A 24,148-nucleotide genomic window follows, 5' to 3' on the forward strand; every position below is an offset into this window, starting at 1 on the left:
GAACAATATGGAGAGGTGTCTCCTGTCATCACACTGCTCATTAATTGTCCCATATAAGGCGAGTCACAGGGGGAGAGTGCTCTTGCAAGATGTAGCAGGGAGGCTAGGATTCAGAGGGAGCCCAGCAGCGGGGGTCTCTTGCTGCTCAGTCAACAAGCTCCAGGCCTCACTGGGGGCCCAGGGCTCCCACGGAGAGCTTTATTTTTCTGTCAGCTGTGACTCCCCCTCCTCTCATTAATGCATGTCCTGGGGTCTTCTTTTCAGAAGCTGAGGCAGCATTCTTCAAGATGTCTCTCTTAATTGGTGGAGGGGCACTGGGAGGTACACATTCAAGCAAAAGCAAATGTTTACACACTTCCTTTCCTCACCCTCCCTTCTCAGGAATACTCACAAGACCCCTAGGGCACAGTTTCCTTGAGTATTGTCAATACAGGCTCCTCCTTTGTCTATATCTGCCGCATCCCTTTTTTGTACTCACTATGTCCACAGTCCCTTCATCACTACGGAGCAGGTTAGTAGCAGAGGCCCCAGGGTCAGACTGCCAGGGATTGAATCCCGGTTCTGTGTAAATTTGGGAAAGTCACTTCATTGTCTGCTTCCTACCCTGTGAAATAGAGGTAACAGTATTTTCCACATGGGGTCATTATGAGGATTAAATGACATAACGTACGTAAAGCGTTTCCAAGCACAGTCCCTGCCACGTAGTAAGTGTTCAATGTCAGCTATCATCCGCCGCCCTCTTTGACCGCCTATCATCTAGTTCCCGTTCGTACCATTCCCACAAAACCACTCTCTCAGGAAACACTTCAACATCCTTCTCCCAAACAAATCCAGCCGTTGACATTTTTCCTATTCTTTCTGTTACTTTAAACAGGATGCATCAGTTTAGATGACACGAGAATACTGAACACTCTTCCCACAGGTCGATTGTACTTGGGACTTCTGTGCAAACATGCACAGTACTACAAGCCACCTGGAAAATTCACAATTTCCTTCCATTGTATTCTAACCTCAGTGTGATCTGAAAGTATGAATTTCTATGAAAAGAAGGGAAAAAACCCCCACCCTATCAATGATGGAAAAAATACCTCAATGTGATTTAATCAATCACTTTCATTGTTTCCCCATCTATCCTCACAAATTTAAGAAAAAGATATGTTTTCATAAGATCAGTGTTTCAGCTTTTACCAGAAGGGAAATTTAAGAGAGAAAAAAAAAAAGTCTTCCCAGGGGGCGGCCTGAGTGGCCTAGCAGTTAGGTTCATGCGCTCTGCTTCAGCAGCCTGGGGTTCGCAGGTTCAAATCCCAGGCATGGACCGATGCACCGCTCATCAAGCCATGTATGGCGGCGTCCCATATACAAAATAGAGGAAGATGGGCACAGATGTTAGCTCAGAGCCAATCTTCCTCAGCAAAAAGAGGAGGGCTGGCAACAGATGTTAGCTCGAAGCCAATCTTCTTCACACACACAAAAAATGTCTTCCCATACGCATCCCCAATTTAATTAAAGTGATGATTACTGGATTTTCAGTTTCAAGAAGGTAAACATTTCTAACCTTTCTCATCTTAAAAATCACCCTAATACTCAAGGAAATAAAAATCAGAAATAGAAATTTAATCTTTGATCAGTCTAGGAGACAATTTTAATTCTGAACTAAATTATAAGACGGCAGAAAGCAATAGAGAAATAAATGACTTGCCAGAGAGAAGGAGGAATATACCTAAGTGCTTGTAAAGGAAGATAATGATGAGAAGCAAATTAAAAATGCCTACAGAATCCAGAGAGACTAGGAGTACAGGTACCTCAGAAGGTGGGGTAGGGTTGAGTCTGACTACCCCTCCCCCACCCCTGCAGGAGAAAGTGAGGGTCCAGACTCAGAGATAAGAGGTAGAAGGGAGAGTAGAGGCGAAGCATGCAAATGAAAACAGGGAGATTAAGTGAAAGTCTGCAATGGAACAGTAAAAATGCCCAGAAGATTGAAAGAAACTTCTCTAGAAAAACTGAACCACTCCCAGACAAAATACTACAGATTCTGACATTTGAAGGTCCCCAGTAAAAAAGCCATGTCTCCGAATGACCCTACAGTGAAGTCCACCTGTTGAAAAGTCCAATGAATAGACACAGAACTTCCAATCAGTTTTCCAAAGATTCACTCATAAACATGAATGGACAACCAAGGACTCCAGGCATTTGAGGACAGTTTGCAATACTAAAGTAAGACAAAAAAAAAAAAAAAAAAAGAGAGAGAAAATAAAAAGAACTCAGAAGAAACTGACAGCATGCAGGAAGAAAAAGAAAACTTCAAAGACACTCTATTCAATATTCTCAGGGGTTATGAAACTTTTCTCCCAACATGCCTAACAGATATGACATAATCTTGGCTAAAAGGCTCAATAGCCCTTTCCTCTCCTGCAACGGAGGCATATTAGCATCTCTACTCGTGGAGGAACAGAAATAGGCAGTTAAAAAATTATTAAATTAAAATAATTTTTAAACTACATCCATGAAATAAAAACTTATTATAAAAATAAATATTTAAAAAACCAGAAAATTCTTTTAGATAGTAAAGATTGCTAAAATTAAAAAATAAGAAACAATAAAAGGACAGCAAATTAGGTCAAGGAATTCATCCACAAAGTAGGACAAAAGGACAAGAGATGGAAAATAGGACAAAGAAACTTAAGAAGGTTAGAGGCTCAATCCAACCAAGAGGAGTTCCAGGAGAGAACAGAGAAATCATTGATGAAGAAATTCTCAAAGAAACAAGTCAAGGAAATTTACCAGAACTGAAGGACATGAATTTCTTGCTTAAAGGATAGCAAAATAAATGAGAAAGGAACCCATATTGAGGACAGCATTGTAAAATTTGAGAATATCAAAGATAAAGAGATCTTTAAAGGTTTTCAACAAGAAAAAACTGGTCACTGGCAAAGGATCAGAAATAAGAAAAGCATCTGTCTTCTCAAAAGCAAAGTTATAAGCTAGAAGTCAATGTAGTAATAGCTTCAAAACTCTGAAAGAAAATAATTTGCAACCAAGGATTCTAGATTTAGCCAAACTATCAATCAAGCGTAAAAATAGAATAAATATTCTTTTTAAAATATATGAAGTCTCAGAAAATTTACCTCCTGTAGCTTTTCAGGAAGCTACAGAGGATGAAGAAATAAACTAAGAAAATGACATGAATCCTGGACATAAGAGAGAGAAGCAAAGTGAACTAGGTGAAGGAGGGCAGTTAGCCACCAGGTCCAGGGAACAACCAATCTAGGGTGGAACAGAGTAACTGAGGGCTAGAGAAGATATGTCTCAAAAAACGGGGGGCCAGATATGATAGATTATTTGATAGGTTTGACTATGAGAAAAATTTTAATTAAAGACATTTTACAAAGCTGTTGGAGGTTATGGCAAGAGTTGGACCAGGGATGCAAAGGCAATGAAGCAAATAAAAACAATGAACGAGCAATTAATAACTCCAGGAAAAATAAAAGGTTATAAAAATGAAGCAAATGTAATCATAGCCTACTATTTGGCTCAGCAATAAATATTTACCTAGCAAAAATAATAAAAACCAGGAATATGGAATTAACCAAAAATTGTGAAATAATTATATTGAAAGGATACAGGAGGTGAGAAGATAGGGTATGAGACCAAAAATTCTGGCTTCACAAAATAGGAAGTCATAGAACAAGAATAGAGTTGTAAGCATTTACGTGCCTCCGGAGAGTGGCATTGAGTGAGGGAGGGGATGATGGCTATTTTTTTTATACCTAAGTCTTTTAGTATAATTTGACTTTTAAAAAACCATGTGCATGTATTCATGTGAAAAATAAAAAATATACAAGTTAAAAAAAATTGGGTGAAATTACAGTAGAGTTAATCCTGTTCCCTTTCTTTTTACAACTTAGATATTTCTAGATATTTCTAAAATACACTGAGGAATAAAAAACCTTTTCCATTAATGGAACTAAGCTATGCATTTTTACTAAACTTATTTTATTTAAAAGGTTTGGCTATAAAGTATTAATTCCTCCCCCTCATCTACCCCTATGGCCCACAAATTACCAAAATACAAAGCTCTTTGCAGTCATCTTTCTTTTTCATACGATTATTACTCACTCGCAGCTGTAGGTGTTTAAAAGTGACTCAGAACACTAAGAATGTCTTATGACAGAGTATCACAATAAATACATATGGAACCTCCTCCCTCTTACTCCATTCTCCATCGCTCAAATGTGAAAGAAATGTGGACGTGTGTCCTGAACTGTCTATCACACGAGCCTAAGATTTTTAGCAGTGATAGTTATCATTTTTATCATGCTATCATTAATTAGGATTAATTATGAACTGTAAAGTCTGTAATAAACAAACAAATACTGGGAGCTAGCAATTTTTTGATGTCACTAAGAACATGAAATTAGAAAAGATTGTCCCCAGAATTTATCAGAAGGATAAGGCAAAAGCAACCATTAAATCAGGGGTTCTGAACCTCTTTTACCCCCAACATGCCTGAGGGATAGGACCTATTCTGTTGTGTCTCAGGCTTGCTAGTCACATCCCCTCTTCCACAGGGGGACGTTATTAGCATTTCTACTAGTGGCGGAACAGCCGTGGGTAGCTTGAACAAATCCCATAGGTAATTCTAGCAGGCCATATGTCTTGCCCACCTCCACTCATGGGTGCGTTTCCTCCTCTCCTTTTCCCTCCCCACTGTGTTCCTCTCATCCAACAGAGATAACTAGTTTAGGGATCAAATTAAGAAGAAGATAGGTGTCACCATAGGGCAAAACATAAGAGCTCAGAGCAACACAGAGTATTTCTAACTTGCCTCCACCACCTCCAGTTCCAAGTCTTTTACCAATTTTCCAAGATTAAGGTTGAGACTGTGGAATAATTTCAGAAAGAGGGAATGTGGCACATCAGACACAACTTGTGAAAACTTTCCCATCACCAGGGAAGCCCATTTCCCTTCCCCAGTCCCTATCCAAGCAAGGATTCAACACATTCTTACCCTATTTCTCCCTCACCTTTCCCCTTACCTGCTTCCAAAACATACTTGTTTTGAGTGCTTTGGTTAATTAAAATAGAAGAAGAAGAATAGCCAACATTGATTGGACTCTTATTACCACCCACCATTTTATGAAATAAAATTTCACACATGTCATTTGAGATTCTGTCCATAACATTTTGATATCCAAAGAATATAACCACAAGGAGAAAGGATTTCAGATTCTCAAAGATTCATGTTCTAGCCTAAGATAGTCATATACGATTTCACGTTACTTTACATTTTTTCACCTGGTAAACAGAGAGCAAACGGATATTCAGACAGGTCTCAGGGTCCTTTCCCTTCAGACCCCCTAACTCTACTACCTTCATTGTTTCAATCAGAACAGCTCTGACTGTATTAGACCATGTTGACTTCCACTGTAGGATTTCACTTGGAATACATTTGAAAATGGCGAAGAAGGCTCCTTCCAGCTCCAGCCTTCCACCGGAAGGCTGTGCTGTGGCACAGGCTCTGAGAGCTTTACTCCAACACTGCCTTGTCTACCCATGCATATCTGTTTTAACGTTTCCACTATGCTGACTGCACTGTCTGTACACATATGTCTATACTGGAGATGTCTGTCAGGCCCAAATTCCTTAGAATATAATATAGGACCTTTCAATCTAGCAGGTTCAACCTTTCCTTTCTCTTCACATTCTATCCTTCTCTAATTCTCCCCACCCAACCCCAGCAACACAGACCCTTTGCTTTAGTCACTAAAGCTCCTGTCATTCCCTAGTTATGCCATGTTTCTCCATGTCTCAATGCCTTTGCTGATGCTGTTTTCTTTACCCAGCATGTCCTCTCTCTACCAATGTCTATTTTGAAAACTCTGTTCATCATTTAATCGTCAACCCAAATATCACCTCCTCAATGAAGCCTTTCCAGACTTTTCCAGGCAGGATTAATTACTCTTTTTTTTGTGCTCCCTATATTAGAAGCATCAATTACAAAATACAGTTCACTATTTATACATCTATTTCTTGTGGTAAGTGGTAAGTTCCCAAAGGACAGAAACTTACTCATATTTGTGTCTGTAACATAGAACCTGGCACATAACAGTTACCCACTGTTTCCTGAATGACTGTGTGAACAGGATAGAAGATCAAGGCAGACAAGGCCAGTGTCTGTGCGCTTCCTGGGTACAGCTCCTAGCCCAGCATCACATGCAAGGATGAATCTCATACAAGATCTGTGATAGTAACTATAGCAAACATGCCTTGTGCTCTGACTGACATTCTTTCAGGCTCACCTCTAATTTCAGCCATGGCTGGGGTGGACATTTGTGTGAATTAGACTCACTTTATAGCGACCACCTCTCTCCTAGAAAAGATGCAACAGTGGACACATGGCCCCAGGATCCACTGGTCCTATTGTACACCACATTACACGGAAGAACCCTGCCTGATAGAATATTAGAATGGCCTCATATTGGCTCAGATATGGCATCAACACATGTCTACAACCTGTAGAGTTGGGATGCTATTCTCCAGGATGCATTATATGCATTGAAACAACATTACATGGTGCTGTGTACCCCAAAGCTCGAAAACAAAGGTCTGGGCACCAAGGGGTGCAAGCATGGTTGGCTTCTCTCATCATCACTCCCAGTGACACAACTGCTTAACTTGTACTTCCTGTTTCCACAGCTTTTTTTTTTTTTTTATAATTTTTTACTTATTTAGTTTTCCCCCAAAGCCCCAGTAGATAGTTGTATGTCATAGCTGCACATCCTTCTAGTTGCTGTATGTGGGACGCGGCCGGAGAAGCGGTGCGGCGGTGCGTGCCGGGGATCCGAACCCAGGCCGCCAGTAGCGGAGCACGCACTTAACCGCTAAGCCACGGGGCCGGCCCTCCACAGCTTTAATCTTTGCTAGAATAGAGGTCCTGGTTCTTGGAGGGTAACACTTCTCCATGGGACACAGAGCCCAAAGCTGTGAATCCACCTGATCGCTCAGGCTCTTCTTGCCAATAGACCACGGGCAAAGAATGAAGTTTCTATACTGGCAGAGAAACTGATTGTGATAATCCTGAGGAGATGGGGTCGTGGCTCCACAATGGGTAAAAGGAGGAGTAAGTCTGGATATCCGGAGATTCACTGGGGCATCTCTTGGTGTTTCTATACCCACTGATTACGGGAAACAGGCACCTGCAGGAAGTCAGTCAACCCAGTCCCAGGGGTGAGGGTCTGGGTCATCTACAGACCAATCAACCTCAGAAGTGCTGGCCCAGGGTGAGGGAAGTCTAGAGTGGACAGTGGAGAAGAGAGATGACGGATATCAAGCGTGGCCTCAGAATCAGCTGCAGCAAGCAGGACTGGAGCTTGTTACACTCTTAAATCTTTTCTTAGAGGCAGGGGTCAGCCTCATCTTTGAAGAATCAGTGACAGAATGGAATTAATGAAGGGCATCAATGGATCTGAGCAGCACCAAGAGCGTGGTATAGCAGACAGGGACACTCTTGACGCTGGGATGAACAGTGCCATTCAGGCCTTGACTTGCTTCCTGCTGATAACAGCTCCCCTCAAGTGCACGTGACTGAGCCCTACACACACCGCTGCAGAAACCCCAGTGGCACACCTGCTTATTGGCTTTTCCTCCATTTCTGTCTCACTCGCCTTCCTCCCTCACTCCTGCCTGCTAGTATCACTTCCAAATTAAACCTTTACCCAAGTCCTGATTTCAGACTGTTTTCAGAGGAATCCAAGAGAAGATCGTGATCAGGTTTAAACCAGAGTTTTCAAACTAGCTTTATAACCTTGCACTGCCCTCTCCCCTGACAGACTAGCTATTTGAGGGAGTAATACTTCCACAGCACTTTATTTCTTTTGAAGCATATTTATGAGTTATAGGGTGGTTTTTAGTCCCTTTATCATTTATTAAACAGATAAGGAACCTGAGACTTGGAGAGGTTACGTGTATTGCCCAGTGCCAAACAGTTCATACGTGGTGGAGACAGGGTATCATGTGTATTGATATCTATAGTAGATGCTGTGGGTGCCCCACACACATCTCCTTTATTAGGTCAGTTTATCCATCTCTCAGCTACTGTAGGTGTTGCTGCTAAGAGCTCACAGCTACATCTTCCTCCAGAGAATTGCCCTCCATGGGGGTTCTGTACTTCTACTCCACCCAGGGGCCACCACAGTGAATGACTGACTGATACAGGGATACCAATGCCCAGTCATCCTGTCTAAAGGTGGGACTTCTTTGTGGTGTCATTCATGCCCCAGAGTTCTCCACGTGATCAGGCTGAGGCTAGACTGGAGCTGAAACATATCTTTGCTTATCTTCTTCCTCTTCCCTGTCCTGTTCCTTCACTTCCTTATAGATCCTTCGCTCAATAAATCACTTGCCCATCTCTGTCTCTAGGGAACCCAACCCAAGATAAGATCTATGTTTTATGATTCCTAGTCCAGTGGTTTTCCCACTGCAGAACACCACGTGGTTAAAGAAATGCAGAAGACACTACATAGTAGCCCCTTACTTATTAACTCTGGTAACTCATCCTTTTCCCCTTCTCTCAGAAAAATCATGTAAACTTATTTCCCAGTCTATCGTCTACTAATACTACTAAGGACTGCATCTGCCTCAAATAAGGAAAAAGATATTGTGCTTTTATGTATAAACTTTTAAAAATTTCTATTAGTATATTTCAGCAGCATCACTTTATACCACATTATATCATTCACTACTTATAAAATGTTACAAATCCAAGATGGACTATAAAGTCCATCTTTAGATCTAAAGATCTAAAGAAACTCAAAGGTTGATGTAATTAACATGTCTCATTTTATAGCAGTATATAAAATTAATTCATCAGCTCAGAAGTAACTGCCTACAAAATGATAAAGTTATTATCTCAGTTTTCCTATATTATTCTCTTCCTTGAGGTCTGAAACGAGGCAAATTTTATAAACTTTAATTTTCTGAAAATTCTCACAAGGACAATGGTTCGTTCTGTTGGCAATCACCTCTGAGAACTGTATCAGTCAAGGTGTAAGTGGAAATCAGAAGCCACTTTACATCCCTACGACACGGACTTTAGTAACAGAGAATTGGTGGCACAGGTGATGGAAGAGCTGTTGAGAAGCCAAACAGCAAAGCGAGGCAGCTCAGGGATTAGCGAGATCAGAAAGCCACGACCAGCCCTAGGCTAGAGGGATCCCGGGAGGAGGCAGCAGCTGGGGTCCCCTGGAGGAGCTAGTGCCCTGGCTTCTTCCATCCTCCACCCTCCAGTGCCCCACATTGGTTGACCCCTGCCAGAGACCAACCGACAGGGAGGAGCCTGGGAATCAATCCAGCCTGCCAGGTTCGATCCCCTGTCACAGGGAGCAGAGCAGAGGAAGGGCAAGGAAGGCACACGCAGGCAAACAGCACCAGGACCCGCACATCGACATGCTACACATAGCAATAAAGATCTCCCGAAACAATCAAAGGCCCCATGTGAGAAGCAGCACGTCAAGATCATTGCCTGGAATTCTAACACCGGAGAACAAAACGAGGGGCAATCTAGTCTTTGATTTTGCAGCTAATTAAATTATAAATCAAAACCACAGGGAAAGCTTTCTGACTCAGGTTTGTAGCTTCGCTTACACGTATTTCAGAAAACCTTCTCACTAGCATCCTTAGGAACAGCTTTAGGAACAGACCAGGCAGCTTTGCAAAAAAGTATATTTCCAATCAGGTTGAAGAAAAATGTATCCAGTTTGTTGTTGTTGTTTTAGTCTCCTAGCTCTTCTATAAAACGCAAATATTGGCTGCCTGTCTTCTGCGTAGGCTTAAGCTTAAGCTTAAGGGATTTCTGAATTTAAAAATATGTTTCTACATTTTGGGGTGAGAATCATAGTGTGAACACTAGGTATTATAATTAATGCCTGCAATAATACTCATGATTAAAACAAAAGGAAAAGTTGATTCAAGCATGAAATCTTTGAAGCAAAAAATTAAACTTAGCAAAGAAAAGTCTATAGTGCAAACTGAACAAGCACACATTAACGTAATAAATCCAATGACTTCTTTGGATTATTATTTTTTCTTATTTTTTTAATTTCAAAGGTAATATAATCAGAAAACTGAAGTTTAATCAGAAACTGTGCTATGAACAATTGGGATTTGTGGACAGTAGAAAACTTGGAAAATATCAAAAATGTCATAATCCCACTACCATAAATACTGTTAGCACATTCACAATCAAGTCATGAATCGTTTACTGAGACCCAAAATGGGAACCCTTATTGAGAGTTCTGTGCTAGACAACAGACAGCATCGATTTGATTACAAGTCTAAATCAAGATCACAACTTTGTTCATAGCACAGGGGAGCAACAGGGAAGAGAAGCAGGAAAAAGAATGCATTTGCTCCCCTCGCCATCATACTTCAGTGACTCAGTATTCTGGGTCCAAGGAAAGCTACCACTGCTTAGGATGCCATAGACTGTAAATCAATCTTTTGGATTCTCATCCCCAATTAGAATCATATTTCATAGACTCCATAAATAGCTCCTAAGAGAAGGAAATTCCCATAGGAGTCAGAACTACAGTTCCATTAAAGAACATTTTCCCCACCTCCTTGCTTCAGTCTACTGCCTTGTCCTTAAAAATGTCTGAATTCACGGGCCGGCCCCGTGGCTTAGCCGTTAAGTGCACACGCTCCGCTGCTGGCGGCCCAGGTTCGGATCCCGGGCGCGCACCGACGCACCGCTTCTCTGGCCATGCTGAGGCCGCGTCCCACATACAGCAACTAGAAGGATGTGCAGCTATGACATACAACTATCTACTGGGGCTTTGGGGGAAAAATAAATTAAAAAAAAAAATGTCTGAATTCAGCAAAATTAGACTTTTACTTCTGAAGATGTAAGACACAACAGAGTCCCCCAAAACCTGGAATTTGTGTCACACAATTTAGCACCAAATAATTCTATACTGTTTCACCATCTGATATTTTTATGTGTGTTGTTCTCAACTCCCATCAAGGTTGTAAACCAGGGGGCCAAGGTTAGATCTTGTATTTCCCTGTTATCCAACAGCCCACCTCACCCACCGAGCTTCTAAGACACGCTCAATAAGTACTTTTGATACAGTTAACTCTGGTTTCAAAATAAAACCCCAACTATTGCATAAAAATTGCAAATTACATTCTGGAACACATTTCACCAGATATTCACACGGCTTTCCCCCTTATTTAAGGCCCATGCTTATACAACAGCCCCTCAGAGAGGCCTTTTCTGACTGTGTCATGGAACCCCTACCGCTTTCTATCACCTTACCCTGCTTTCATTTTCTTCTTGGTACCATGGCCACCCAATGTAGTGTTGAATACATTCCCCACTAGAATGTGAGCTCCACGGTCTTTCTTATCCACTGACATATCCCCAGGGCCTAGAACAGAACCTGGTTCATAACGAGACTCAATAAGTAAGTATGGAACTAATTAATATGTGAAAGATTATATATAAAACCTACACATGAAAGATTATATAAAAAACAAATAATTGGCCTAGAAAAGATTTCAACTACCATTAAAAAGTTTTATTTTTTAATTTTTTAAATTTAGATTTTATACACAAAAACCCAATAAATTTGACTCTAGTAATTGACCCTGTAAAAACTTCAAATGTTACAAGTGTATCAAGTAAATCATCCACCCACTCTTAAGGCAAGCATCCTGAAGAGTCTGGGCATAGTTTGGAAACTTTTCTCTCTGTATATACAAGCATAATAAATGATTACTAATGAGTAAAAAGTTGTAAACATTTAATCCTTTTAAATGTAATCCATTGAAATTTAATCTTTTGTGAACATAAAAGATTCTAAGAACAAAAACTCTTTTTTTTTAATTTTCAGATTTTAAATATTTACTCTCTGAGTCTCAGTTTCCCCATCTATAAAATGGGGATAAAAATAACTAACCCATAGGATTGGTACATGATGTAAATGACAAAATATATCTAAAGTGCTTAACGCAGTGTCTGCACATAGAAACAACAAAATAGGTCATAGATAAGAGATAAGTAAGTTCAGGCGCCAATGAAAACCCAAGAGAAGGCCTTACCCATGGCAGGGGAGGTCAAAGAAGCTGGAAATGATGGGATTAAGTATTGAAGGATCACTAGGCATCAAACCTAAGGACTGGAAGTTGAAGGTCACTTTAGGCTGAAAGAAAAGCATGTTCCTTGAACAAGAATTTTAACAGCTGGCAGCCTCAGGGAGGCAACCGTGTTTGCAGAAAACATCTATCTGCAAAGGGGAGGTGAAGTCACAAGGCAACGAGACCTCAAAACAAGATGGTAGTTAAATGAAATACGAACCAAAACTGCAAATGGGTGAGAGCAGAGAAGAGAGAGGATAGAAGTGGAAGAAAATAGAAGACCTTGGTAACACAAGAGAAAGTCTGTCTATAATCACTTCAGTCTAGAATCGAGCACCATGTTACATATAATCACGAGGTATTTTTGCACATTTTGACTACTCAATAAATTTTCCAGGAAGGAAGCTATTATATAAATTTTATAAAGATTGAATTTTGATAATTTGGAATTTTGCAAAAGTTGGTCACTATATTAGTTTCCTTTTGCTGCTGTAAGAAATTACCACAAGCTTAGTGACCTAAAACAACACATATCTATTAGCTGACAATTTTATAGGTCAGAAGTCTAAAATGGGTAGTCAAGGCTGTGTTCCTTCTGAAGGTTTTGGGGAGAATCCCTTTTCCTGCCTTTTCCAGCTTCTAGAGGCTGCCCACATTCCTTGGCTCATGGCCCTCCACCAACCAACCTATTCTTCTGTTGTCACACCTTCCCTGACTCTGACAGTCCTGTCTCTCTCTTATAAGGACCGTGGTGATTATACTGGTCCAACCAGGATAATAGAGTATAATCTCTCCATCTTAAGATCCTTAACTTAATCATATCTGCAAAGTCACTTATGCCATGTAAAGTAACATATTCAGTTTCCAGAAATTGGGATATGAACATCCTTAGAAAGCCCATCATTCTGCTTACCACAGTTACCATTTTGGGAAATTGTGTCACTGACTATAACATCGCTCATGGGTTCTGAATGGCTAATGTAAAACAGCTGCATCAGATTGCATTATTCACAGTCCCATTCTCAGGGATTCTAAAAAAAGGTGGATATATTTGACAGCCTTATATGTCTCTGGGATAATCCTGCCCAAGAATTTACATTTACTCTATTTATTTACTTAATTTAATTTACTTTTATTTCTTCTTGTACAGTTAGAGGTGTACAATTTTTTGTGTGTGTGTGCGTGTGAGGAAGATTAGCCCTGAGCTAACATCTGTCGCCAATCCTCCTCTTTTTGCTGAGGAAGACCGGCCCTGGGCTACCATCCGTGCCCATCTTCCTCCACTTTATATGGGACGCCTCCACAGCATGGCTTGACAAGCAGTGCGTAGGTGTGCGCCCAGGATCTGAACCCTGGGCCACCGTGGTGGAGCGCGAGCACTTACCCACTACGCCACTGGGCCGGCCCCACAGTTAGAGCATTTTTCAAAAGTATATGTAAATGGGTTATATTATCCATACATATAGTAAAGGAATCATTAGAAAATGTTAAATACTACCAAAAGGGGTTGTTGGATCCAATAGGACTGAGAATTACTGAGTTAGATGGTTAATTACTATTTTTAGTGAGCTGAGCGGTACTGGAGAATCTACCATAGGTATTTTAAATCCGGCTGTAGCAGCAGCAGCAAGTCTGAAGTCGAAGGTAAATATTCCAGAGAAAATATGCCAATAAAGTGAGCAGATGTGTTTACAATGTACTGCTAATTTAACTGAACTTCTTTCTTACCTCTGAGACACTGCCCGCTTCGTGGCCAGCCCTCTCAGCTTCTGACCCTCTGCTTCCAGCCCTGCAGGCATGGAGAAACTGACAGATAATGAAGCACTTGGAGAGTTTGCTGAAGGATCACAGACAACTGGGCTCTTTACAGATTCATGAAGCATCACAAAAGGAAAAACGTGGCTCCATTGATGAACGCTCTTACATAAAGTGTGATGACAGCTAGGGGAGGCAGGATGGCCAGGAAAGGGGGGAAGGCAGTAAGAGGATAGGAGGACAGGACAACTCAGATCGGGAAGAGAGGACTATGAAATTGGGAAGGAGGGCCCATGGGGCCATTTGAGGTTGTGGTGAACACCTTAGATTATCTACTAAGATATAGATGTGTAGGGAAGGACAGGAGGAGAACACACAGCAAGGAAGCCAGAAGACAGGCTGGAGTGACCTCAGATGCTCTCCCAGAGACTAGAGCACCATTTCACTACAGCTGAGTTACGAGGGTCCCCTTCAGCTGCAGGATTCCCTTGCTCTCCATTCTAGGTTTGAAATTCAAGGTGAACTATTCTCTTCGTCATTGCTCTTGCCTCTACCAACAAATTTGTGCTTTGTCTTGGTCTCACTATCTTTAGGTTTCTTCTGTCCCTCTCTGCGTAGTACACGTATTTCCTGATTCTCTCTCTCTCTCTCTCTTGCCTCTTCTCTTCCTCCTCACCCCCACCCCCAATATTGGGTTGGACAGAAACCATCTAGTATAGGAAAACCAATCAGCTATGTCTTCCCATCAAATTAATTCAGCTCCTCCAGGCCAGCCTATACATGGCTGCTCTGAGGTCATGAACCTATCCCTGATCCAGTAAGACTGCCAGGATAGTGGAGTCACATCAACCTCCACAGAATTTGATGATCTAACTCTGGGCTGAGCCATCCCAGCAGTAGTAGACAGTACAGTACTGTGGACACCAGCAGTTTCTGGAGTCAAGCTGCCTGATTCCGGCTCTGTCAGTTATTAGCTCTAACCTGGGCAAGTGACTCAACATCTTTAATCCTCAGTTTTCTCAGCTGTAAAATGGAAAGAAGAATGGGAAATAACAGAATTTATCTCATGGAGTTGCTCTGTATATTAAGTTGGAAAAAAAAAAAGCATGAAAAGTGCTTATCTCCACACTTGGCATAGGGTCAGTACTCCTAAATGCTGGCCAAATTTCAGCCTGTTGTCCAACAAGACCATTTTATCCATCATGGATATTTTTGGCATTAATTTTGATTTACAAAATGTTGCATTAAAATTATAAAATGTTTCATTAAAGTATTTATCGTGACTACTATGCTTTTTGGCACCCTCTGAAATTTTGTGCCAACCTCACTCATCTCATCCTAGATCTAGACTGGTCATGGCAGTGATGCTGTGGTTCTGGAACCATCAGCTCAGGCAGCAGCCTCCCAGAATCCTATTATTTGCATTTTAATGTCTAGATTTTCCTTGCTACTCCTCCTTTTGTGGACTTTTATTTCTCCCTCCTATTTCATCGGGTTATTGATGTTTGAAAATATATATATATATATTTATATTTTTTGTGTGTGTGCGTGAGGAAGATCGGCCCTGAGCTAACATCTGCCGATTTCCTCCTCTTTTTGCTGAGGAAGACTGGCCCTGGGCTAACATCCATGCCCATCTTCCTCCACTTTTTTTATATGGGACACCGCCACAGCATGGCTCAACCAGCAGTGCATCGGTGCACGCCCGGGATCCCAACCGGCAAACCCCAGGCTGCCGCAGCAGAGCACACGCACTTAACTGCTTGTGCCACCGGGCCGGCCCCGAGAATATTTTTTGATTGCGAGATTTATGTTTGGAATAATGTCTTGACTTAGACTTATGTCATTATGTAGGAAGCTAGCATATTCGTGCATTAGACTCCTGTCTTTAGTTTCATTTTAAAGGATAATTATTCTCAGCTTAAATGGAATGCAGAACTGCTGTTCTATAAGTCAAGGGCCTGATAGGAAATGCAAGACTTATGAAACAAAACTATCTTTTACCAAAAAAGTCTTAAATATTATAATACATAAGAAGAAAATCAGTTTAAACAAAAAAAAGGTTAAATTCTTTGATGAAGCCTAACATGTTACTAAGAAAACTTGAACCCTAATTAACGAATTTGCTGAATAGGATGTGTTTGCAAGACAGCCAGGGGTTGATCTCAGCTATACTATCTATCTAAGGGCTTAGAACTCCTCGAGGACAGAAGTAGCATAATATCCCATAGAATAGAGGTCAAAACTCAAATATCTCTAGGGGACAGGAAAGTAGTGAAAGGCATGAGTTGGGAATGTCAGGAAGACAATGGGGAAAGTGAGGAACGTGGTGAACTGGAGGGGCGTTGCCCTGTTCAGAGGGGGCAGCGGTGGCTCAGCTACTGTTGATTATTGTCATTTGGAAATCCACGCTAACGTTCCAGATATTCCAATTTTTCAGGACAAGCCCGTAATCCAGATATTTGTGCAAAAACATTCACATTTTAAAATATTGGCTCAGTATTTTTTTAAAAAATCACTCAAATGGGCAAAACAAAACACGACTGAGCTGTGAATTTCCAGTCTCTGCATAGAGAATCATCTTTGTTATAAGAAAAGGGGAAAAAGATACATTTTCATTCTTTCCTTCTGAAATCCTATCTAGAGCATTTCTGAAGCATGGAAGATTTTAATTTATGCAAATCAAAACACTTTCTTTGTTTTAGTTAGCCTAAAATAAAAGGCCACTTAGAGAAAGCTGTGGACACAAAAGCAAAGTTTTGACTTCAGAACTGCCTGACACAAGGGTATCCAGACAAATTCTGAGTTGAAGTGCCATGAATTCTTCAGAGCTAGTATTCGCTTCAGTTAAGACAAGAAATTGTATTGCATTTAGATTGGTTCACAGCTTCTTTGTGACATTTCCCAGCAAAACCTCACCTAGCCTCCACCTCCTATTAAGTTTAGCTCATTGGTTCTCCTTGAGGAGTGATTGCTATTCCAAAACAGTGGGTTTAACTCAGGCTAGGAAAGCCCATTAGAAGACCAGCTCGAAGAGAATTACTGAAACTTGGAGAACCACAGGGGAATTGAGCAGTGACCATATTTAATATTTAACAAGGAGAGCTGTACTCGGAGGCCTTATTATTTTTCCTTTGCTCTGGAAATACAAGGTGGATGCTTTGAGCAATCCAGCTCGGGCCTCACCTCCCACAGGATTTATATGAATACATTTTCCCTTTGATGAAAGGGATTCTTAAAACTGTTGGCCTACACCATCCTTGAAGCCAACTTTTTTGAGTTTGAGATGCTAGGCTATAACTTAAGTGAGTCTGAGCATGCATTCTATCTCTGGAATGTCTCACGGTTTTGGAAAATTAAGGGAGAGAAGACAGAAATGAAGGAGACCTTTGACCTGAGCCATGGGGGAATGAGACACAGAGAGACTACAAGCTTTGGTAAGACTTAGGTTGCTCTCCATCAAGGCAAGGGAAAAGAAAAGAAGTAAGACAAAAAGTGAAATAACTCCAGTTACCCATTTAACAAATGCCATCATATTAGAAATCCATGATACTCTTCCAAAGCCTCAGCCCAAGGCTCATATTTTCCAAATACTATTCAATATAACACAAGTTCAAGAGAAAAAAAAACACTGGACAGACAGTCCCCTGAAGCTCATGGCAACAGAATTTGACCTACATTGCTGAAATGCCCAGTTTGTCCTTCTGGGTCTTTCATGGTTAAAATTCAGAAATGAGATGATGATAAAATTTACTGTCAGTGTGTCTGATACACAGCCTTTGATCCTTTGAACAATATTTGTCTCAAAAACTTCCCTCTTTCTAGAAAAATAAAATAAAATATTTTAAAAACCAAAACATAAAAATGCTAATCCAGGTGGTTTTTTTTTTTTTTCTGGAAAAAAATAGCAGGCTCTCCTAGAATCCCTATTGTTGTGAGTCTGTAGAGATGATCTCCATCTCTCTTAATTCATCTTGCTGGTTTTGTCATTTTATATTTGGCTGCATCTTCCAGAAAGCCACTGGGCATCTTTCATAGGCCATGAAAAGATAACATGGATGAAAGATAACATGGACTCTACTTCAGGGAGTCTGATTTCCTCAGGATCTTCAAGGGGAATTGTCACGACTAGAAAGCAGTGACTTTTAATTTCCCTTAAGCTAGATTCAGTGTTCAGATCCTCACAGTGATGTAAAAGGCCCAAATGACTCTTTCTGACGCCACTAGGAACGCATGAGCAGATAGAATTTAATTCTTGGAAACTATAAATTCATCTTCTGGTTTCCACTTCTTAACTTGCCCACATCTAGCTGGTACATTAAAAACCTCTCCGTACTATTGTTACATAACATTTCTGTCTTTCGTTACATTCCTCCAAGGGGGCATAGATCATTCTTGGGGACTCTAGAGGCTCAATTCAGGAAATTGATGGCCAAGAACAAGAAGCACATTTGGGAGAACACACAAGTTGGAGCAGATGCTTGAGGACAATCAAACAAAGGCTGTGAGTCATTTGTGGGAAGAAAATGAAAAAGAAAAATTGATCCAGCAATCACACTCTTTGGTATTTACCCAAATGAAAGGAAAACTTAACATTCACACAGAAACCCGCACATGAATGTTTATAGTAGCTTTATTCACAATTGCCAAAACTTGGAAGCAACCAAGATGTCCTTCAATAGGTGAATGGATAAACAAACTGTGGTACATCCAGACAACGGAATATTGTGCAGTGCTAAAAAGAAATGAGCTATCAAGCCATGAAAAGACATGAAGGAACATTAAATGCATATTGTTAAGTGAGAGAAGCCAGTCTGAAAAGGCTACATACTGTATGAATCTAACTATATGACATTCTGGAAAAGGCAAAACAATGGAGACTAAAAAGATCAGTGGCTGCCAGAGGTTGAGGCTGGAGCCAAGAATAGGCAAAGCACAAAGGATTTTTAGGGCAGTGAAACTATTCTGCATGATACTATAATGATAGAAACATGTCATAGATTTGTCAAAACCCATAAAATGTACAACACCAAGAGCAAACCCTAATGTAAACTCTGGACTTTGGCGATAATGAGGCATCAATGTAGGTTCATTAATCATAACAAATGTGCCACTCTGGGGCAGGATGCTGATAGTGGAGGAGGCTGTTCGTGTGTGGGAGAAAAAATTACGGTTCTGTGGGAAAGAGGAACATTACACTCATAAACAAGGAGGTTGGTGGGGAACGGGGGTGTCGGGAGAAATGATCATGGGCTGAATAGGAAAGTGCCAGCCTCAGTGCTCCAGATTGGAGTATTTAACCCCCACCAACTATACACCATTTGTGACTATGGCTAATCTAACCAGTTAATGTTTCCTTCTGAATCGATCTTAGAGGTAAATGATATAATTTTAGAAGAAAGGATAAGATCTTTCCACCAACCCAAAATTGTTCCCTGCTTGCTAATGCCAGAAATTCCACCCCTTCAACTCAATTTCATTAGCTCTGTCATCTATTAAAATGCAAATACCCATAGGAGAGGTTAGACTTTAAGCCATATAATTCAAGTGTAACTTACGGTGCATTTATTCCTCGGATCTGAGAAGATGGCTTTGATAGCAGAAAGGATATAATAAACTCGAGATCATTGAACACCAGAGAAATGTTCAGGCAGGAGACTGAGACTATTTAACACACTCTGTTAACTGTAGGCTTTGGCAATTCAATTTTCTTTCTGATTAAAATCTAATGAAAACAGTGCAACCACTGAACGTTTGCAAAGCAACCAGAACATTGATTGTATATTATTTTTACTATTAATACTGTTATTAATCTTGAAAAGATACTTGGGGAATAGAAGGTGGGTTTTGTGGGAAGGAGACAAAACAGTTTTCTATTTATTTCAGCCTAGCTCACTGAAGTTCTACATTGGGATAACAGAATAGTCATTTGCCAGTCTTTGTCCTCTATGTATTTATTTTCCTCTGATTCCCTTGAGCTGAGGGGGTCAAGAACATTTGATAGTCACATGTCCTAGAAAAATATATCTCAATATAACCTAACCTCCTTAATTTTCACTAGAATTTCTAGAAAAACCTAGTGACCTTGATCACATAACTACAACCTTGGAGTTCTCTCATGAGCATCCTGGATGCCACCACTTCCATGCCAGCCTCCAAGGCCAGCTTCCTCTTCAAGTTCTGGCCAAAGCACATACATAAGCCCTTCTCTCATTCCCTTAGGGATACTGGGGTACTTGGCACTTTTAAGCAAAAGGAAAGTAAACACAGAGGGAAAACAAAGCATAAAAACAGCCTGATTTATACAGGAGAGGTTCCTGATCCTACCACAGTTTGCTACTTCCAGGGCTCTAAGACCCTGCCTATTCCAGGCTCTGTCCTCCAATCTATTGACCATGCGAGAGCAAAAGGGCCCATACGCCATCACAGCACACAGCCTGGAGCCCTTAACTCACATCCCTGCGCACAAACGTCTAAGACCTACCACCAAGGACCCGAGAGCTTTCCAGGGCTGCTGCCTCCTAGTCTCTCCCACTACTCCCTGTGTCTGCTCTGAGACTGCCTCTTCCCCTGTTAATGAACGACTGTCCTTCAGGAGAGGCAGCTGCCTTCCCCTCATACCTCTCTACTCTATAATATCTCCCTTGGATATTGGTCAACTCTGTAGTAGGCAGAACAGATATTTTACCCACATGATAGCATTATATCTTTGTAACAAGAAATGTACACACATACACACCTGTCAAGAACGAGGAGGAGTGAGGGAAACTGAGCAGCTGAGTTGTCACATCATACTCCCCCCACGACTGGAAGAAACAGTCTCTAGGGCAGGGTTGGTATGTCTGCTTATATCACCCCTGATGCCCAGCATAGTGTCTGGTGCAATTCGGTACTCCATAAATAATCGTTCAGTTAAAGAGTGAACAAATAAATTCAATGATTTCCCCCACCACTTAAATCTTAAGTGAAAGACTCACTCAGTGCTTTGACGCAGCCCCTGATAAATTCCGATTTTAAGGACATCATCAATGAAGCCTCCAGTGATCAAGCTCCAGCATTAAATTCTCTCTGCTGTTCACTTTCCAACATAAACTCTTAAATATGCTAAGCTGGAGAGATAATCAACTAAATAAACAACCCACTAGAGATGGGATCCCCTCAAGGCAAAGGCAATACTTTCAAAACTACACATAGATTCACTCAGGCAGGGCCGGCCCCATGGCTTAGGCGGTTAAGTGCACGTACTCCGCTACTGGTGGCCTGGGTTCGGATCCCCGGCGTGCACCGACGCACCGCTTCTCCTGCCACGCTGAGGCCACATCCCACATACGGCAACTAGAAGGATGTGCAACTATGACATACAACTATCTGCTGGGGCTTTGGGGGAAAAAAAAAAGAGGAGGATTGGCAATAGATGTTAGCTCAGAGCAGTCTTCCTCAGCAAAAAGAGGAGGATTAGCATGGATGTTAGCTCAGGGCTGATCTTCCTCACAAAAAAAAAAAAAAAGATTCACTCAGGCAAAATGAGGTTCCTATACTCAAAACAAGAAAAATGTCATATTTAGTAAGAGTAAGTATATATTACAAACCTACTATGTGCCAGGAAATATTATAGGCACATCATTTACATTGTTTAATCCTTAGAACAACCCTACAAATTAGGAATTATCAGCCTCATTTTGTGGATTTTAAAAGTAAGACTTAGAGAGGTTAAGAGCATAAACTTTGAAGCCAGGCTGTCTAGGTTTAAATCCTGACCCTGCCTCTTCCTAGTTGGGTTTTAGTGCTTTTGGGCTGCTATAACACAATACCACAGACTGGGTAACTTATAAACAACAGAAATTTATTTCTCACAGTTCTGGAGTTTGGCAGCCTGAGATCAGGGTGCCAGTATGGTCAGGTGAGGATTGCAGACTTCTCGTGGTATCCTTATGTGGTAGAAGGGGCCAAGGAAGCTCTGTGAGGTCTCTTTCATAAGAGCACTAATCCCATTCATGAGGGCTCCACCTTCATGACCTAACCACCTCCCAAAGGTCCCACCTCCTAACACCATCACCTTTGGGGGTTAGGATTTGAATTCGCGGGGGGACACAAATATTCAGACCATAGCACTGGGCAAACACAGCTTAACACATCTGTGCCTCAGTTTCCTCATCTACAAAGTGGAGCTAACAATTGTACCAGTTACTAACTTATTGTCTCTCATCGCCAAATCCATCTTTCTGTAACCTGCTTTGTGATTCTAGGCATGGAACTCTGCCAAACATATTCCTGCTTAGTCAGCGGGCTTCTTGTTAGCTCTGCCAGTAGGGGGCGCTAGAGGAAGCTGTAGAGCTGGAGGAGCAAGAAGGAACTTGGTATCTGCTTCCTGGAATTGCTACCCTCTCTTTACTCTTTCCATTACCTAGTTGACAACTTCACACCCATTAAAACTAAGTTCTCCATATTAAATTCTCTGTTCAAATTATTGGAGTAATTTCATTCTCCTGATAGACCCTGAGGGATACACCACCACCTACCTCAGAGAGCTGTTGAGAGTATTGAACGAGTTGATAGTTGGAAAGTGCTCATAACCATACCTGGAGCACAGTGTTAGCAGTATCAATGTTAGCTATTATTATCTGCTAGGTGTTGAAGCTGGTTTGGAACCCAGGTCTGTCCATCTTCTTCCCAATCAACATGATGTTTCTCTGATAAAAACAGCTACTATCTTCTCAGGCACTGGGCTTAGTGCTTTCATAGATGTTACCTCTTTTAATCTTCTTAAGCACCTCTTAGATGCTTTGCATTCATAAAGTGTTTTTTCTCTAACAATTGACATCAAGAAAGGTATTGAGTTAATATATCCATTATCCTGAAAGGTTAGGCAAGCACTCCAAACAGTTCCAACATCTACATTAAAAGAATAATTGTTTAACATGAACTACTTCAAATTCTAATAAATATATTTACATCATTGCCCTATGCAACATCAGGAATTAACATTATTTAAATATACGTAAATGTGCATGTGTGTTTCTGAGTATTAAGATTACGGAATTTCAAAGTTTTCTATTGTTTTGTAAAACTGAAGTACCAATGAAATACTGTAGAATTTAAAAAACTAAGTGCCTGTTTTGTGCTAGGCACTAGGATATAAGCGTTTTCACATATATTATCCCATTTTGTCTTTAAAATACTACACTAGTAGGTATGATCATCTTCATACAAATATGTCCAAGATCACATAGCTGCTAAAGTGACAGAACCAGGAATTAAGCCCAATTCTTTCTGACACACAGACCTCATGTTTTAGCCAATTCACCACAGGTCGTAGGTAAAGGTTATTCTCCACAGTAGATGCTGAGAGAATGATGATTAGTAAAAACATGAACTGAGACAGGAACAAATTCCTTCACTGTGAAGGGTTTAGAAAATAAAAGAGCTGAATCTGGTACAGTATCTTCTGACCTTGCTTTCAGAATTGCTTGTGAGCCATGGGAAATTCTCAGGTTCTGTCACTAGGTTTCCAGAATCTCTCTCATTCCATTTCATTTCAAGGATCTCTCTCCAATTTCAGTTTTGTTATTACAGAGGCAAAGTAAATGAAAATCCAAAAATGCCTTGTTTCTGGGTGTATCCTTGCCTTCCAAAAACAGGTCATTCTCTTCAGGAAAAAAATAAAAGCACCCACCAAAGTAATTATTTTTTTAAAGGAACAATGCAGAGGGGGAAAAACACATACCTTTTGCTTGGTGCTTGGTTTCAGGCCAACTCGGGAGTGACTTTTGGACTAGAGGAAAAATGAGAAAGAAATCTATGAAGAACACAGTAGAACAGTAGGACTTATTTTGAGTCATTTCTTCTAGAGGGTATAAGTTTTAAGTTAAAATCCTTTCCCCTAACCTTCCTTCACAGTCTCTAGACATCCAAGAATAGAAGCACTGCATAGACTCCAGTGTTGAATTTTACATACTGAATGGAAGACTGTCTAAGTCCTGGAGCTGAGAATGCGAGGTGCACCTACACTTTGTCAATGCCTTGCTCATATTTACCGATTCAGCATCTTTCTTAGAGGACACTAGCAGAAGCCGAAGATTGCTACACGTGAGGAAATCCTTCCAGCTATAATAAGGCATAGGGCAAGAAGGTGGAAAATGAATAAAAGAAGAGGTATGGAAGAAAGAAGAGAGGGAGAGGAAGGAAACACTCTATAAACTGGAAAAAGAGACAATAGGGGCAGGATGGAGAAAAGAGCATGTTTATGGCAAGACTTCCA

At 40.9% G+C, this 24,148-nt stretch overlaps 1 protein-coding gene across 4 annotated transcripts in view; it reads right to left on the reverse strand.

Annotated features, from left to right (window-relative positions):
* The window catches only part of RASGEF1B (RasGEF domain family member 1B), a 563,361-nt gene that overhangs the window by 397,336 nt on the left and 141,877 nt on the right, over nucleotides 1-24,148 (reverse strand). For all 4 annotated transcript variants that reach the window (XM_058547356.1, XM_058547355.1, XM_058547361.1 and 1 more), the window contains one exon: nucleotides 23,615-23,662. In XM_058547356.1, coding sequence (XP_058403339.1) covers nucleotides 23,615-23,662 — 48 coding nt within the window. The remainder of the gene's footprint in view (nucleotides 1-23,614; nucleotides 23,663-24,148) is intronic.

Source organism: Diceros bicornis, chromosome 8 (genome assembly GCF_020826845.1).
Source record: "Diceros bicornis minor isolate mBicDic1 chromosome 8, mDicBic1.mat.cur, whole genome shotgun sequence".
NCBI classification, from domain to species: Eukaryota; Metazoa; Chordata; class Mammalia; order Perissodactyla; family Rhinocerotidae; genus Diceros; species Diceros bicornis.